Source organism: Ictalurus furcatus, chromosome 13 (genome assembly GCF_023375685.1).
Source record: "Ictalurus furcatus strain D&B chromosome 13, Billie_1.0, whole genome shotgun sequence".
In the NCBI taxonomy this organism is placed as follows: Eukaryota; Metazoa; Chordata; class Actinopteri; order Siluriformes; family Ictaluridae; genus Ictalurus; species Ictalurus furcatus.
Window position 1 is genome coordinate 12,211,711 of NC_071267.1, and position 18,140 is coordinate 12,229,850.

At 40.7% G+C, this 18,140-nt stretch overlaps 1 protein-coding gene across 1 annotated transcript in view; it reads right to left on the reverse strand.

Annotated features, from left to right (window-relative positions):
• Positions 1–18,140, reverse strand: part of mrtfba (myocardin related transcription factor Ba) — a 30,478-nt gene that overhangs the window by 3,949 nt on the left and 8,389 nt on the right. The window contains exons 2-13 of the mRNA XM_053640451.1: positions 9,865–10,105; positions 6,123–6,188; positions 5,486–5,541; positions 5,205–5,280; positions 4,898–5,059; positions 4,093–4,256; positions 3,836–3,970; positions 3,473–3,723; positions 2,733–2,901; positions 1,592–2,371; positions 1,322–1,441; positions 1–168 (exon numbers count right to left, since the gene is read on the reverse strand). Of these exons, the coding sequence (XP_053496426.1) occupies positions 1–168; positions 1,322–1,441; positions 1,592–2,371; positions 2,733–2,901; positions 3,473–3,723; positions 3,836–3,970; positions 4,093–4,256; positions 4,898–5,059; positions 5,205–5,280; positions 5,486–5,541; positions 6,123–6,188; positions 9,865–10,000 (2,283 nt within the window). The 5' untranslated portion in view covers positions 10,001–10,105. The remainder of the gene's footprint in view (positions 169–1,321; positions 1,442–1,591; positions 2,372–2,732; positions 2,902–3,472; positions 3,724–3,835; positions 3,971–4,092; positions 4,257–4,897; positions 5,060–5,204; positions 5,281–5,485; positions 5,542–6,122; positions 6,189–9,864; positions 10,106–18,140) is intronic.

Here is an 18,140-nt window from a genome sequence, read left to right on the forward strand (position 1 = left end):
CTTATTTAGGGGGCCGTTGGTGAGGGAGGACGCAACTGGGGAAGTCTGAGCAGACAGTGCATTCTCTGGGGAGCTGCTCGGGAAACAGCGAGGCATCTCTAGACCTGCCTGCTTCTCACTGGCACCAAATTGAAAAGCAGTCCCAGCAGAGCTACACATAGGCAGGGTCTGTGGAAAAATACAGAACAGTCATGAGACAATGATGAAACCAACCATCATACATTACTAACACAACAAAGCATCAGTTACAGATATGCTCCATGATAACCACTCCAAAATGCCACCATTAGAAGATGCTCAGTGAAGAGGGCTCATCTAAGGGCATGTGTGGTAGTAGATGATGATAGAGCGCATTCTTTTGCCAGGGCTGTCAGTGAAAGCACTATCAGCACTTCTTTCTTTTCCTAAGATCTTCTAACACACAAGGCTGGCAAACAAACCGAGACTAGGACCGCAGGCACGCTCGCACGCTGGGCGCCTGGCACCAGTGATCGTCTTCTGATATTACTCGGGTAACCCTAGCAGAGCTACACCATACACCATACACCAAGCAGTGTGTGGAATAAGACCACTCTGTGCCATCTTACTGATGGATGACTTCCCTTTCCTATAGCCTGATCCTAAAGCCTCCATTTAATACCACTTTCCTTGATTGCTCTCTCGGACACTGATCTACTTTTCTTTCCACTTGGTTAATCATTATTCAAAAATTTCAGTCTACTCTACTGAAGAGGGAAATCAGAACGACATTGGTGATCAAATGTTTTGTAGAGCATAACTTCAGCTGTTACACCTAAATACTTCTGAATTGTTTGTTACAGTCATGTAACACAAATGGTGATGGAACCCAAACCAGTCCAACAGCAATGCAAAAATAGCTTAACTTTTTTTTTTTAAATCATTTTTTGCCCAGCTCTTCAGATTTAATTTTGTTGGTTGTGTGGATATAAGGCCCACAGCCAACCCTCTTTTACCATATGACAGCTGAACGTGATGCTTAATTAATGCTTGATGGATTTGCACTGGCATGAAGAGGTATCGCGGCTGTTATGGTGCTTCACTGCTGTCGGTCACCGCATGAAAATTTCTGCAAATTTCTTTTAGATGATACAGACCATAAACCTTAATACCATAATCCTTAATCCCCCAAAAATAAACTCTCCTTAAAGCAGCAGGGTGACCTGCTCTCTGCAGACAAATTTCCACCGGTTTCCATTTACCTGGAATACCACCCACCACTATACACAAGCAACATTAATCATGTGTCACACTAATTAAGTAATCAACATGAATTTACATTGTCTGCTAAATGAACAGTCACCTGCACTATATTGTTGTGATGGACAGGCTGTGGCGAGGAACTCTCTGCTTTGGCAGGATGCAGCTGAGTGGTCTGGATTAGTCCTTGGCCTTGAGGAGAGACAGCTGCTTGGAGGACTGGCTGTCAAACAGAACACAGATATTATAAACACACTCACAAAGAAAACAGACCATACATATAAACACAGCTTTAACGCAGGTGTTTTTTTCCCCACTTTTAAATAGATCTAGTAAGGTAAGCAAACCCAAAAGCATTGATAGTTAAGAGTACCTGTAGTTTGACATTCGTATTAGTGAGCTGGATTGTAGTGGTGTTGTTGGGTAGAGAGACTGGCAGCAGGATCTGGGTACCCGTATGCTGTGTGGTGAGCAGGGTCTGGGGCTGCCCGATGACCTGAGACATGCCCTGGTGACTGATGAAGAACTGTGGTAGAGGGGTGGCTGTCACTGGGGCAGCGTGGCTTTTCTCCAGCTTCACTACAGATGGAGTGCTACGTGAGGCCAGTGTGCAATTCGGGATAACTGGGCTCTCTGTCTTTACTGTGAGCAGTGAAGCAGCTTGACTGATGCTGCTGTTACTTTCTGTGGAGTTCTGTGCACTCCTCTTCTCTACCTCTAGCTGCATCTTCAGCTTCTCCACCAGCCTCTGTTCCTGTTCCAGCTTCCTTAGCAGCTCCTCAATCTGACGCTGTTTCTCGTGTAGCCTCCTGTCCTGCTCCTCAGGAATAGCTGCTGGCTGGCCACTACCACCCCTGCTTTGGCAGTGGGTCTCCAGCTGACCCTCCATAGCATCCTCTCTATTGTGCACTTCGGAGGATGTAGGGGATACAGGCGGTGTGGAGCTCTGGGTCTCAGGGGGCTGCTGTGCAGGTGACAGGCATGTAGTGGTGCTGGACACCTCCATGGATGTGCCGCAGGTCTGTGCGTTAAGATTGGCGTTGGGAATGGATGCAGAGCTCTCCTGGTAAGGCTTAAGCCGTTCAATCAGGTCTGTTTTGGTTCCAGACACAGGCAGCCCACGCAGCTTTAACTCCATTTTTAGTTCAGCCACCTAAAGATAAAAACAACAGATAGGTGAATAAATGACCTGGCAAACAAATATCTAATTCTTGTATCGTTTCCATAAATTTCTTTCACATAGTGCACAGGTTTCCAACCATGGTTCTGCAGTACACCCTGTTCTGCACATTTTAGTGTTTACCCTGCTGTACCAGCACAGTCTTTAACACAGGAAGGGCTGATAATGAACTGATCAGTTGAATTAGGTGTGCAGGAAGCAGGAAAACACTAAAATGCGCACTAAAACTAGGGTTGGGAACCTTCAATTAATCATCATTCACAATACCTGAGGATAAAGATTTATCATGAAATAAACACTATTTAGACAACATAAAGGCCACAGAGGTCATCACCTTCATCTCCTCCAGGTTGGCTGGCAGTGTGCCAGCTTTGCGGTTTGACAGGGTGCTATTTGGGCGCACCAGTGCAGCTGGAGGCAGAGACACCACAATGGAGGCAGGAAGACTTTGGGCACTGTTAATGGCAACAGTAGCACTGCTGTTCTGCCCCTCAATCACAGGCCTGCACAGGAAATAGGGTGGAGGTAGGGAGAGGCAGGAGAAGGAAATCTGTTAACAACATGGCGGAAACAATTTCCTCTGTCCTCCTCTCTCACAATAAACAAACTCGGTTGTGAACAATGCACATCAGGCAGAATAAAATGCAACAGCTCAGTTTAAATAAATCTCGCACATGTTCAGATTGAGATGGAAAAGGAAGCTAAAGGAAAAAAGTCTCATTGACTTCCTGCCATTAATAAAGATCAACGGACTTGTTATTGGAAACTAGGTAATGGGCCTAAGGCCCACTGGCAACAACAATATCAATGTTCCAAGACATTTTCCAGCCACAGATGCATTTATATGTGCGCACACAAGCCAACTTGTTGACAAATAACGTACTAATAGTAATACACGACAGCTTTAAAGACAAAATGTGACCTTTATTAAATTAAGATCTGATAGAGACAGTCAGCAGATGCTGTAAAGTGCACGGGTACATTTATTATAAAGAGTACATCAACATAACAACAGAACTCCAGGATATAAACAAAGAGAGAGGACGAAATGAGAGTAATGAGAGGCAAACTTACTTGAGGGGAGCTGGGAGAATGGTCTGGTAGTTGTAGTGCTGCTGTTGTTGCTGACTGAGGATCTGCAGCTGCAAGAAGAGCTGCTGCTGCTGCAGTAAACGGGCATAAGAAGAATCCATAGGGGCTTCACTGGGCTCTTGTTTCTGATCTGGAGGAATGTACTGGTGATACTTTAGCTTTTTCACTCGTGGTTTGGCTTCTTTGTTTTTCTTACTACGACTCTTGTCACTAGCAGTCTTAGGCTGACTTTGCTATAGAATGAAGAGTAAAAGAAAAAAAAACATTCACTTCAGATGTTCAAAATAATAATAATAATAAATATCAAGATCTTTTTCCCTCATGGTGAGTTGTAGACCAACTGACCTTGATGAGAGAAAGCACAGACTTGGAGGGAGGTGTAGTGATTGGTTGAGGCTGTGGAGCTGGAGGGCTGACTGTCTGCTCACTGGTGGAATAAGGCTTGAGAAAATCTGTAACCTGTGTGACAGGAGGGCAGTGCTGCAGCGAGGAGACAAAACGGTAAAAAGGGATGCTCTATCAAATTCACGTTCTGATCAACACAAATGATTAAGTCTTGACAATATTTCCTATTTCATTCAAAGCAGGAATTAAGTAATCACCGGTATTAAATTAGTCGGTAGTGGTGAGGAGGCCTCCATGGCCTTGGACTCCCCAGGTGAAGGTACAGATCCGTGTGACTCCTGACTGCCTGGCTGCTCCGGAGAGAACGCATCGCTGCTGTCCTCATCAAACTCCTGTGTTTTGGGGTAATGCATCTGGCCATCTGCAAAGTCAACACCAGCAGAAAGCAGCATGCTAACTTGCACTAGAATATTAGGGACGCACTGATACCGATGATGGTATTGAGTACTGGTCCGATACCTTGCTCATTTACTTGTACTCATTAAAAAAGCTCTCATACAAACACCTAACACCATGTGATACAATGTGACATAAGCCTAATGTGCGTTATTGTTAATGATCAAATCAAAAATCTGTGGTCTGAAAAACTACAGCATCTTCCTGAAATAAAAGTAATCTGATAAAACATCTTAAACCTAAAACTAAGCATGAGGAGCTCACACAGCAGCACAAGTATGTAAAACTATGTAAGGAAAAATAGTCTATAGGTAACTCTAGGTGAGTGAAAATAGCAGTGCTTGCCCTTATCCTTGACACTTCGACATTATCAGCCATTGACGATGAGAAATTTCGATGAAATGCAAAAGATACAAAAACACATTTTACATACAGATGTACAGTTTTTCTGAAGTGAAACAAAACCTGCTCTTCCCACTGCAACCCTACTCAATCCAAGGTAACTAATGTAACTTGCTAACTTTATAAAGGATGATCCTACATATAATGATAACGCAGCCTAGATGTATACAAACAACTGTCAGCCCTCCTTGGAACTTCATCTACCAATGATAGCCTCTTTGAGACTGGATGCGACAGGCAGGATGTTTTTCTCCACCAACTCCATGGGGCCAGGACGCTGTGCAATCTTCTCATTGAGATCATCAGCCAGTCGAGCTCTCTTCAGCTTCAGCTGCGTAGCCTGCAGTGATGGCTCTGCCACAGTCTCTGCCGAATCAACAGAAACAGCAATATTTAACTCCCAAGCCAAAAATACTGCCATCAAAAGCCACCAAAACCATGACAGGCCATCACCACAGGCCTCATCATACTCGCTTATCATGCTGAGCATGCAGTGTGAACGAGGGCCTACCTTGCAAGATGTGCATGCGGACCAGCTCAGCCCTTTCTGGACGACTCCGAATCTTGTGCTTTAGGAAATTCTCTGTCTTTAGAGAAATTAAGTGAAGGGTAAAATTATGGAAATCTCTCCAACTCATTGTTTAAACACTTAAAAAGAACAGAACTGGATCGTTTGCAAACAGAAGCTCAGGCTACTTAAACATCCCATATGGCCCAAATCAGGTAGAGAGATCTAGATCCCTCTTTGCACTTGTGGGTGGTGAGGACTAGAGAACAATGCCCTGCGCTTACCCTGGCTCTCTCCAGACTGCGGATCTGTTCATGGAACGCCGCTGGGCTCTTGAGTGCTGCAAACAGGGGAACACAGAGCTGTGAGCTTTTCCACACACTTCAAACACACGGTACGGTTAAAGCTGGTGGAACTTCATGCTCTCGCAGTAAAACCACACTCAGGACAAACAGACATATCTTTATCTGTGGAAACTTGAGCTTAAGTGGAATCTTGTCAATCTAAAAGCTGTGCATTAGGTCACACAAGGGTCAGAGGACAGAAGTGTGCGTTTTAGTGCTCTTGCAGACTTCGGACAGGGGCTGGTCATGAGAGTAGTTATGAGTAACAGTAGAGTAAGCCCTTCTTAAATAATAATAAGCTTTTAAAATAATGCATTCCAAGTTCAGTCGTAATATGATAGTGTTTAATGAGGAAAAATGGAGGCACTCATAAGAAAAGGACTGCAGAGATTAATTTTCATTTTAATAACTCCCTGTTTGATATCAATCAATCCTTCCTTTCTAAAAAAAAAAAAAAAAACAAAGGAGAGATTTTAACAATGAATAAATCGTACCCGATCTACCGAAGCACAACAGAACAATTTCGAGTATGAGGTTTAAGTAAGCAGCATGGTTGAAGGGTACAGGTTGTACTCACGTGGCATGATGCCCTGGTCAACGAGCTGCTCCCGAGTGCGTCGCTGCTGCAGCCGCAACTGAAGGACTGTAAGAAAACAACAACAGGGTCACTCACATCATGTGACTACATAGCACTACACACACACACACACACACACACACACCTGAGAGGACGGGATATCAAACATTCAATCTGGACGCTCTTTTTTTCACAGACGCACACACACACACAAACTTACAAAAGAAATTCTACACACTTCCCTCTTTTTTATAAACACTGTATAAGTGCACCATTTAAAAAGATGTGTTTATTCTTCCTGTAGCCATTTTTCACCACATTCCTTAGACAGCATATACAATGGCAACAATTTATGAAAATAAAAAGTACAATCTACAGTGTAATCTGGAAACAAACCAATGTGACCAAAACATCTGGTGATTATTGAAGGCATTATGTAAAACACAATTATTACTATATACACAGTATCTATAGCACATATAAAACATTAAACAATATATAAGCAGATAGACCAACGTTGTTTTGAAATGATTGAATTGATAAACAAGTATAGACCTATACGACTTATATACACATATATGTGACCTATAAAGATGTTTAGACCTATACAACTTATATAAACGTATATGTGACCTATATAAACATGTATAGACCTATATGACTTAATCATGATCATGATCTAAAACCAAGCCAACTTACTTTGGCCAAATAATTGCAAAATAAGTGTTTATCTTAGACATACAAAGCACAAAAGCTCTTGCTGTCCCTTGGTGATGTCAAACCCACGGAACAATTCTAATGCACTGCTTCTTAGTAAAGGCGGGTTGAGTGACCCTACTCTACCATGCATGGCTGTCCCAGTGACTCAGTTGTCTGGATTTAAGCAGCTGACTCGGTTTGGTTCTTTGCTGGGGGAATATCTATAATCACAATAACCTGTGCTCAAAATAACCACAGAACAGGCATAAGCCTGTTTTTTTTCTAACAACAGTTCTAATATTGTAGATACTAAAGCATCTGGAGCCGGTTCCTTTACTGTGGGCTCAGCTCAGCTGGAGAGTGACGTATAAACAGACATGAAAGGCAGCTGAGAAGAAGCCAAAAAAAAAGTGAAAAATAAAAACACTGAAATTGATTTGTTTATATCCATCTGGTAATGAGGCAGAGGAAAGAGCAGCACCTGAGCTGAAGACATTCCCGCAGACAGCATGGCGCTCTACTCCCAGACACGCCATGATTCCTCAGGCGAGCACTGGTCTTTCCAAATCCACTGCTAGCGTCTTCTCTCATACTCCAGAGCGGATCATGCTGACTGACTGACTGTTTGTGCATGCCGTTATGAGTGTGAGAGAGGCGGGATCTGCACCTTGAACACTCCCACCCACTGCATCATCGGCTCTCTATATCAACCTCTCCAGTGGTTGCAATGCCCTTCTGAGGAGCTGGGCTTCTCTTTGTATTTGGGAAATTTACAAGCGAAAGAAAACATTTTTCTGGCGTTGACATTTGTTATTTGATCAAACCTAGTTTCAGTCGGACAACAAAAAACATCTGGAGAACTGTTTCTGTCCGAAGAGCCTGCGTTTCATTTCTGATGCATACAGCATACCAACATTGAGCCTTAAAGACGCAAAAGAATGAAAAAAGGGGTACTGAAAGTACAAGCCTGCAGCCGGATGACTGACATAAGCAGTGCCCTGAGAGAAATGTGTAAACTTCCCCTCCACGACACGGTGACCTCAGCAGAGCAAGTAGTCAACAGTGTCAATCTGATGCTGACGTGCGAACAGCCAACCACACAGAGCTGTGAACTACTCCGTGGATATAAATGGTGCTGTAAGTTTTCACATGTCAATCAAAAGCGCAAACCCAAACAAGGCACTAAAATAAAGTTAGACTTGGTCAATCTGCCACTCTCATATTGGGGATGGTGAGGCATTCCTGTGTGATTGCCAGTAGTTAAAGGGAGGAATGCATGCCAAATAGTTGTCAGGAAACTATTTATCATACTTTGGGTATATAACTTTCCAATAAATAAATGAACAAAACACACAGTACTGACAGCAAATACCAAGGCATGGAAGATTAATAAGTGTTCTGTAGCGTGTCTCAATCCAACTACATGATGAATTAATATCTGACAAATAAACTACGTACATTTTTATTTCTTAGTTCCACAGCTGAAACAAGTTTTTACCAGGTAGCCTTGTAATCTAACATTATCCAAACGAACTTCCTGTCAACATTAAACATCTCATGTTTAATCCCATTACTGTTGTTAACAATAATGGGAAGTTTTTAAACATCCCATGTTTAAAGACTTCCCATTACTGTTACTGACATCCGACAGTATCATTCCAAAACCTCCCAAATTATTACCCTCCGATTATCGATATCTGAATTAGGGCTGCAACTAACGATCATTAGCGATTATTTGGCCGATTATTTATTTATTTTTTTTCCGATTAATCGGCAGGGGGGGGGGGGGGGTTCACCTTTCAGTACCATTTTTTTGTTTGCAAATAGAACCTTCAGACTAAAACTTTACATTAACACAACTGTTTGTCCAATTATATATTATACACACACACAAATATATATATATATATATATATATTATATATTATATATATATACACACATATATATATATATATATATATATATATATATATATACACACACACATACATACATACATACATACACACACACACACACACACACACATATATATAAAATGCAATATTTTTTATGGATTTTTTATGGATGCACAAAAAAGCACTGAATTAAACTATAGTCCTAAATTAGTAATAAAATCTCACTTTTACTATTACTCTATTACTCACTGCTTTTTGGCATATTGTTTTACTTATGTTTACTTTGGTCATACTGTTTTTAATTAGACATTACAGAACTTTACATTGCGAGTGAGGAGCAGCATGGCCTTGTACAATGTACAACAGAATTTACACTGTAAGCGCGCAAATAAAACATATAATGTCAATAAACATGAATTAAACTAGACCTTTTACATCAGTTTCCCCAACCCCTTGTACACAGTGGAGCATTTTGGATATAAATGTAAGTTTGTGCTCATGCATCACTGTCGTGCTTCTGTGCTACGCAAACTCTGCGTTGTAAAGTTTACAGGTTACAGTCTTCTTCACAGCATTTAATATAAAATAATTCCCTGCCTTATTGGGTCACACATTCAACTCCCCCCCCCCCCCCCCCCCTTTTTTTTCCACCTGATAGTGACTGAGGTCATGTTGAGCATAAAATGCTGACATAAATAGTAAACTGAAGAAATTCAGTGTTGTTGTATTCCAATAAAGCTAGCGGCATCGTATTACATGCATTTGGCGTCATGTGCCATCGACTAGGAAACCGGTTAGTGAATAAAACGCTAGTGTTCCATTTGAGATGATACTACCCTTCTAAAATTCATACACTAGACGGTAGAGTACATAGCACATAACGGAAGTGTATTCTCCGATGCGTGTTTTCAGAACAGAAGTAACGCAGTGAGTAAACCTCTCCCGTGCCGCACGCACACTAACTAATCGATAATGAGATTCGTTTACAACGATTTTCATAATCGATTATTATTGGTTTTATTGATTAAGTTGTTGCATCTCTAATCTGGATTGATGAAGTGAACGTGTGCGTCAATATTTGTTCCTCAGTAATTAGAACGTATGTGAACGTTCTCAGCTGCACGTGTGCGCAGTGGACTCACCGTTCTTGCGCTCGTTAAGAGGTGGTAGGTTCTGGCTGGGCTGCAGGGACAGTTCCTCCATCTCGTGGGTCACCGCCTCGCTCTGAGGACTGGGTACCAACAGCCCCCCTGCGCCAGCTTCTCCCTGGGCATTCATGTCTCCTCCGGGAGGAGTTGAGGGACTCCCTGGAGATCCGCACAAATCAGCAAGCTCACAGCCAACCCCTGTTGTCTCTGATAAACACAGAGATCCCTGGGATTTCTGCAGGTATGGAAAACAAAGAGAGGGGAAATAAATGAGCTGAAATTGTTCAAAATTGCCTTACAATGAATACTGATGTAAGAATGTAATATTAATAGGAGTGTATGTATCTGATAACGAATACTGGTATTAAGACTGGTATTAGTCCTGATTGATCGGATCTGACATTCCCCCAACTGATCCGATGTACAATGATGCACGTAATCCTGTAAAACATCAGACTGACTGACGCAAATTGCTTTAAAACATGTTTTGATGTTTCACATAACTAAGCTTTAAGAGTCTGTTTGCCTACTATGAGGAAGTCAATATCAGATCACAGAGGTGCATAAATCATAAATGTTCCAGTGTGCTATCAATACCAAATTTGGGTTGTCTGGAAACCTAACTGACAAGACTAAAAAATGCTAGCTATGATATGACAAGTTAGTTAATACAGACTCAGAAAACTATATGTTCATTATACGTTTCTATCAAAATTTCAAAAGCAGCACATCATGTTTGCACCATCAAAAATAAATAAATAAATAAATAAATAAATAAATAAATGTGTTTTAAAAAAAAAAAATTCAGCAAGTTGGTGGACGAACATTCTGGCCTTGGTGTTTTCTCCTCCCTTTGCATTATGCGTACAGTACATACATACACAATGAAAGCTCATGTTTTGCAAACATCAATAAGGAGTAGGTTTTTTTTATCCTGGTTGTTCAACCCACTTGTCCACCAAACAACTATAAATAAAACACTAAGAGCCGGGACACAAAATAGGCGACCGATTTGTTCACCCTTGGATCAGATTCAAGGATCAGCCAATACAGCAAGCTCTGATATCATAAATCCAACAAATGGGACCGGTGTGAACCTAGACAGCAACAGTAAAACACCACGCCATTATACAGAGACCAATGCAATTTCTAAAATGCAGCAGAAGGAGGGTGAGGGTTTGGTGTTTCCTTCATTCCCTGGATTTGCCTTGCCAATGAAAAGGATGCGGTAAAGTCTGTAATATCACTTCAGTCATACAGAAGAACCATAAACATTGAGTCATGACCATCAAAACTGAACCACACTGAACCACACACTCATTTCTACTGGTGTACATGCCTCAGAAAAATTAATTAACCCTGAGCTAGTCGATGCATCATTGCTTCAAGTTTCTGACATCATGCTGGTTTAAGAGTTGGACATAAAACATTCTGGGTACACGCACAAAACCTTCATTCATCAAAGAACTGTAACACGATATAAAATGTTAGAATTGCCTTTGCTGACACAAAATACCCTAACCACATTAATGTGCTCAAACGGAGGAGATTATTACAGTAAAAACATTGTGGCCTGATGTTTCTCACTGCAAGTTAACAGTGAGTAATTTTCCCCATTCTTCTTCAGTTCAGTAACGGTTTCCAACACATTACATCATATGAAGTTATAAAATCCTGATGAAATCTTGATGTCACTCGATCAGCAGTAATCATATCAGCAATATCAGTGGTCATGATAGGTTTGTCTACAATTACATACTCAGTTAAGAAAAAAAGTATCTTTAAAAATATTGTTAAAAAACCCATAAAGAACTCCCTTTCCCCAAAATATATATAAAAACACAGTTTTAATATTGGCAATTTCTGCCACCAATAAAGTAGTCTTTACAACTAACAGTAAAAATAAATTGCATTAATAAAGTGGAATACTGGCCTGTATACAAACTTTATACCAGTTTAGCTTAGAGGCATCAGGGACACACATCTTTTATTATTTTATTACTAACTGGGGGTGTAACGATGCAATTCTGGTCACGATTTAACTCGATTCACAATACTAACTTCTTAAATTTTTGAATCATACATAATGCAAAATAATGTACATTTTAGTCTGCATGAAACTAAATAAATTAAAAATAGCTATGAACGAGAGGTTTAATTTGTAAAGACAAAATATATTACAGGTTCAGATCTTAAAAAGAACTAAATATATTTATAAATTCTCCCAAAAATTTGACTGAATAAACAAAATCTCTGACCCTGGGAAAGTGACTGACTGAAACATCGACTGAGCTCTGCAGCAGTGTCTGAGGAGGGTCATGTCAATCAACAATAGAGCTCCAAAGTCGGCTAAAATGCCCAGATTTCTGCTGCCTCTTTCTCGGTCACTGCAGATTGCAGTGGGCTGGTGTTGTTTGAAAGCGAACAATCTAACAATCTTGTCATCTTCCTTGAAAACGACATTTCTTTCCTCTTGAATGAATACCACTGAGAATACATTTTCAGAATACATCATTCCAGAACAAGTTTCCTTAGCTAAAATGCCCAGTGCTTAGTGAAATCCAGATGTTTAGGACTGGTAAATAAGCTGGAATGCCAGCTGGGTTTGCAAGCAAATCAGTCATTAGAGGCACTTTCAAAACCACACATTCGCTAAATCATTGTGGTCATTGATCTAATCTAGATAACAAGAGCATAACTGGAGTTGGTTAAAGCTTTCATCAGCAACAAAGAGCAAAGCGTCCTGACCTGAAACCAAGAAAAGGAAAGGAAAAAAAAAAAAAAAGAGTGAAGTCATACACAGCAGAAATAACTCATTCAGTGCCTGTGGTTAATGATCACACTGTCTTGTCCTGTTTCTCACGGAAACTTAGAAAGCTCTACACTTTCAGAGCTTTAACAGCAATTACACTCACTACAATTTAAAGGTAAGAAGTGCTTGAAGGTCACTGTTGGTAAGTGTAGACACTTACCTATATGCGGTAGGTAATACGGCTGAGCGATATGACAAAAATATTGTGTCATTATTCTAAAAAGACATTTCTGGGATATACAATATGCATCATGATGGGGTTGCTAATAATTTCCCAGCAATTAAAAAAAAAAAAATCCCACAACAACAATACTTTGATACTTTATTTAACGCTATATCACAATAATGATATCGCAATATCTCAGAAAAGTGTACTGTGACATAATTTATCGCAACATCGATATTATATATTATAGATCACCCAGCCCTGCTACACTAGTTAGTGATATCTAAATAGAAGAAATATTTATCTCAAAGCCTTGAAATCTGCAATACATCTCATTACCACCATGTTACTCTCTCTCGTCTCACTTTACAGAAGTAGCTATAAGAGACATCACTGCAGGAGTGAACAGTTGATTACGAAATAGCAAATAAAAGCACTTCATCTGCCTTAAAGTGCACCTATTATGGTTTTTCCAATATTACCGTTCATGCAGTGTGTTATAGAGCTGTTTGGGAATGTAAAAAAAATCTGCAAAGTTTCAAAAATCAAAGCACAGGACAAACTGAGTTATTGACTCCCAAAAGAAGGGAGCGATTCTGAACAGCTGAAACGAGTCGTTAGTGATTCCAGACTTACTTCCTTTACAAACCTACGTAGGTTTGTAACAAAAAACTCGCCTCTGTTCTTCATCAGCTGCTCGCAAACAGATGGAGCTGAAAGTCGTTATGGTAGTGGGCGTTTCCTTTTCAACACACACTTGACAGCGGTAGACCAATCACAACAGACTGGGACATCTGACCAATCAGAGCAGAGTATGCTCTCTGAAAGGAGGAGTTTAGGATGCATCCTTTAAATGTGTACATATAAGGCAGCACATAAATGTGATGCCTTGATTATTGAAAAGTATTACAAGATGTAAAGTTAGGTCCATATATATTTGGACACTGACAACTTTTGTTATTTTGGCTGTTGACATTCAAGTTACAGTTAAATTATGTACATGGGCTTAACTTGCAGTCTCTCATTTTCAATTTAAATGTATTCGCATCCACACTGGAGGAAGGATTTAGGAATTACAGCTCTTTCATATGTAGCCCCCTCTTTCTCAAGGGACCAAAAGTAATTGGACATTACACTCAAAAGCTGTTTCATGGACAGGTATGGGCTATTCCTTCGTTATTTATTCATCAATTAAGCAGGTAAAAGGTCTGGAGTTGATTCCAGGTGTGGCATTCACATTTGGAAGCTGTTTCTGTGAACCCACAGCATGTGGCCAAAGGAGCTCTCAATGCAAGTGAAACAGGCCAACCTTAGGCTGCAAAAAAAATGTAAAAATCCACCAGAGAGATAGCAATAACATTAGGAGTGGCCAAATCAACAGTTTGGTACATTCTGAGAAAAAAAAGAACGCACTGGTGAGCTCTGCAACACAAAAAGGCCTGGACGTCTACAGAAGACAAAAGTGGTGGATGATCGTACGATCCTTACCATGGTAAAGAAAAATCCTTTCACAACATCCAAACCAAGTGAAAAACACTCTCCAGGAGGTAGGCATATCATTACCCAAGTCCATCATAAAGAGAAGGCTTCAGGAGAGCAGATACAGAGGGTTCACCACAAGGAGCAAACCATTCATAAGCCTCAAGAATAGAAAGGCCAGATTAGACTTTGCCAAAAAACATCTAAAAAAGTGAGCCCAGTTCTGGAATGGCATTCTCTGGACAGAAGAAATGAAGATCAACCTGTACCAGAATGATGGGAAGAAAAAAAGTACAGAGAAAGCTTGGAACGGCTCATGATCCGACGCATACCACATCTGTGAACCACGGCAGAGGCGTTGTGTTGGCATGGGCATGCATGGCTTCCAATGGCACTGGATCACTAGTGTTTATTGATGATGTGACAGAAGCAGCTGGATGAACTCTGAAGTGTATAGGAATATATTGTCTGCACAGATTCAGCCAAATTCAGTGAAGTTAACTGGATGGCACTTCACTTTACAGATGGACAGTGACCCAAAACATACTGCGAAAGCAATCCAGGAGTTTTTTAAAGCAAAGAAGTGGAATATTCTGCAATGGCCAAGTCAATCACCTGATTGCAACCCGATCGAGCATGCATTTCACTTGCTGAAGACAAAACTTACGGCAGAAAGACCCACGAACATCCAACAACTGAAGACAACTGCAGTAAAGACCTGGCAAAGCATCACAAAGGACAAAACCCAGCATTTGGTCATGTTCAAGCAGTCATTGCCAGGATTCTCGACAAAGTATTAAAAATGAACATTTTATTCATGATTATGTTAATCTGTCCAATTACATTTGAGCCCCTGAAATAAGGGAACTGTGTATAAAAATCGTTGCAATTCCTAAACGTTTCATATGATATTTCTGTTCAACTCCTTGAATTAAAGCTGAAAGTCTGCAGTTCAATTGCATATCATATTGTTTCATTTCATATCCATTGTGGTGGCGTACAAAGCTAAAATTATGAAAATAGTGACACTGACCAAATATTTGTGGTCCTAACTGTATATATTGCACATCGTATAAAACCAGAGATATGCTGCACACTGTCATCACCTCTAGACTAGATTACTGTAATGCCATACTGTCTGGATGTTCCAGTAGGAGCATATACAAACTCCAGTTAGTCCAGAATGCAGCTGCTAGAGTCCTAACTAGAACCAGAAGATACGACCACATCACCCCGATCTTATCAACACTGCATTGGCTCCCAGTGAAATCTCGCATTGATTATAAAATACTATTATTAACTTATAAAGCACTAAACGGTCTCGCACCACAATATCTAAGCGACCTTTTGGTCTTCTATGATCCGCCACGCCTACTTAGATCAAAAGCTGCAGGCTATTTGACGGTACCTCAAATAGCGAAGGCTACAGCAGGGGGAAGAGCTTTCTCTTATAGAGCCCCACAGTTATGGAACAGCCTTCCGATTAGTGTTCGGGACTCAGACAGTCTCAGTGTTTAAGTCTAGGCTTAAAATGTATTTGTTTACTCAAGCCTACCATGAGTAGACTTTCTGTTACGCTAAGCACAGTCCCAACAAACTTTTCTCTCCCTCTCTCCTTCTGTCGAGCCACACACGATTTTATAGAGATACTAGAGATCCTGATCCTTTCTGCTCTCCGGACCTGTCTGATCCGTTTCGGATGTCCTACCTCTGGATGGAGCCCTCATCTACTTCAATTCCATATTGCTCGGACTACGGCTGCTTCTAAGGCCAAACAGACTTCATATAAAACCATAATGAACTTTTTTACACTATCTGTTGTCACCCAGATGAGGATGGGATCCCTTCCGAGTCTGGTTCCACTCAAGGTTTCTTCCTCTTAACATCTTAGGGAGTTTTTCCTTGCCACCTTCGCCACTGGCTTGCTCAATTGGTATAAAATCACACATTTAAAATTTGTACCCTGTGTTTATATATTTCTGTAAAGCTGCTTTGAGACAATGTCTATTGTAAAAAGCGTTATACAAATAAAATTGGACTAAATAGAACTGAATTGTATAAATTGAGAAGTGACAAAGTACACTATAGTGCATGTAGCAGCAAAGCAGCAAAGGGTAAGCTTAGTCCTTAACAGCTGTAAAGGACTCGGGAATTACTGGGATGTTTAAATGTTTATATTCCTGGATTTATATTCAGAAGCACAAACACAAACAAATTCATCACTGGGACAGATGTTATACATCATTCATCCGTTCCAATGACTTCTCCAAAGGTTCTCAGTGTACACAAGATCCTTAAATGCTGGCCAAATATCAGAGATATAATTCTGACCTGTAACATCTTGGGAGCACAACTGCCCTTTAACACACCTAAGCATATCAACTGATGCATAAATATGAAATTCCTTCACCTGCTGTGCTGACATGCTTGTTTGCATTACTTCTGACTTTTCTCTGAAACATATAGTTACCTCCTGGACATCAAGTGTATTCGGCAGAAGCACTAAATGACAATTCCAGTGAAATGGAGGCGACAAATTGACTTGCAAAGTGTCTCACGGCCTGTACGGGCTCAGCATCAGTGACACGGTGTGCATGTCTGGTCATGTGACCTATTTCAGGAAGAATGCTGAGTGATATTAAAAAGTCAAACATTTAATAGATATATTCAAGATATCGGTGTTATGATTAGGACATTACATGAACAGAGCTTTTTTGTCAGACTCTACATTTCTAACACATTTCTTAGTTTTAAAGCATAACACATATTTAATAAAAGAAACACTGCTTGTAATTAAAATAATAATAATAACACAAAAAGTACTGTTACTAAACATAACTTGGCATTATGGTTGTCTTATAAAAGGCAGAAATTCCAGATCAGCTTGATTAACTGCTACATGAGACAACTAAAAGAGAAATCAAAAATAATCCAAGAATGCAGGAAGAATCCACTCCGACCTAACTCCACCCTTAGCCTTACTTTAGGTACTAAAATAAACTCGCTTGGCTTGACTGAAACATGCTGTTCTTCTCATATAATCAAGCATAAATGATGCGATTTGATGCATTTTTATAGGCTACAAATACACTGCAACTAAAGTCGATACTGTTTGGACTGTAACTTCCAAAACTGAGTACTAGTATGCTACCAGTAATCTTGACTAGATCACATTTCTAGTTGTGAAAACCAGCATAACTGCTGCTTGGGGAAGAGTCTGCTTCTCAATATGCTGACAGTAGCAGGGAGAGAAAACACTGAGATTGCATAAGTAGAGAAGTAACACTGCAGCGAGCGTCTTGGTTTGGGGAAAACATTTTGCGTTTCTTCTCCACAAAAGCGGACGGTCGTCTGGTGGAGAGCTAGGCTCGACTGTGAATGGCTCAAGCTTCAGATCCTCCTACACCATAAACCTTGCATAGAGATTGGATCTTTTTCCACTCAGGCGCCAGCTCGTCATCACCTGCATTGCTGTGGTCTGTGAGCATATGGAACTTTTCTGTATGTTTTTCCTCCAGTACTGGAGCGAGGAAGTTGAGATGTTAATGCCTGGGATCAACAGCAGTGGTGAGTACAGCTTGTGCTTTCTCTGAGCCAGCTGGAGCCATCTGTCTGCAAAGAGATTCTGCCACTGTGACACTCCGACAGCGTCACCATCTTTAGGTTTAAAGTGCTGACAGAGCTGGCCACAGCGCATGCAAACTCGCTACACAAAGCAGTGCCGACACGTTTAAAAGGTGACGTCGGTGATTTTTAAGTCAGAATTTGGCAAAGAAATGTTTCAACGTGACTGGCTGCTCCAAGGCATCCTAA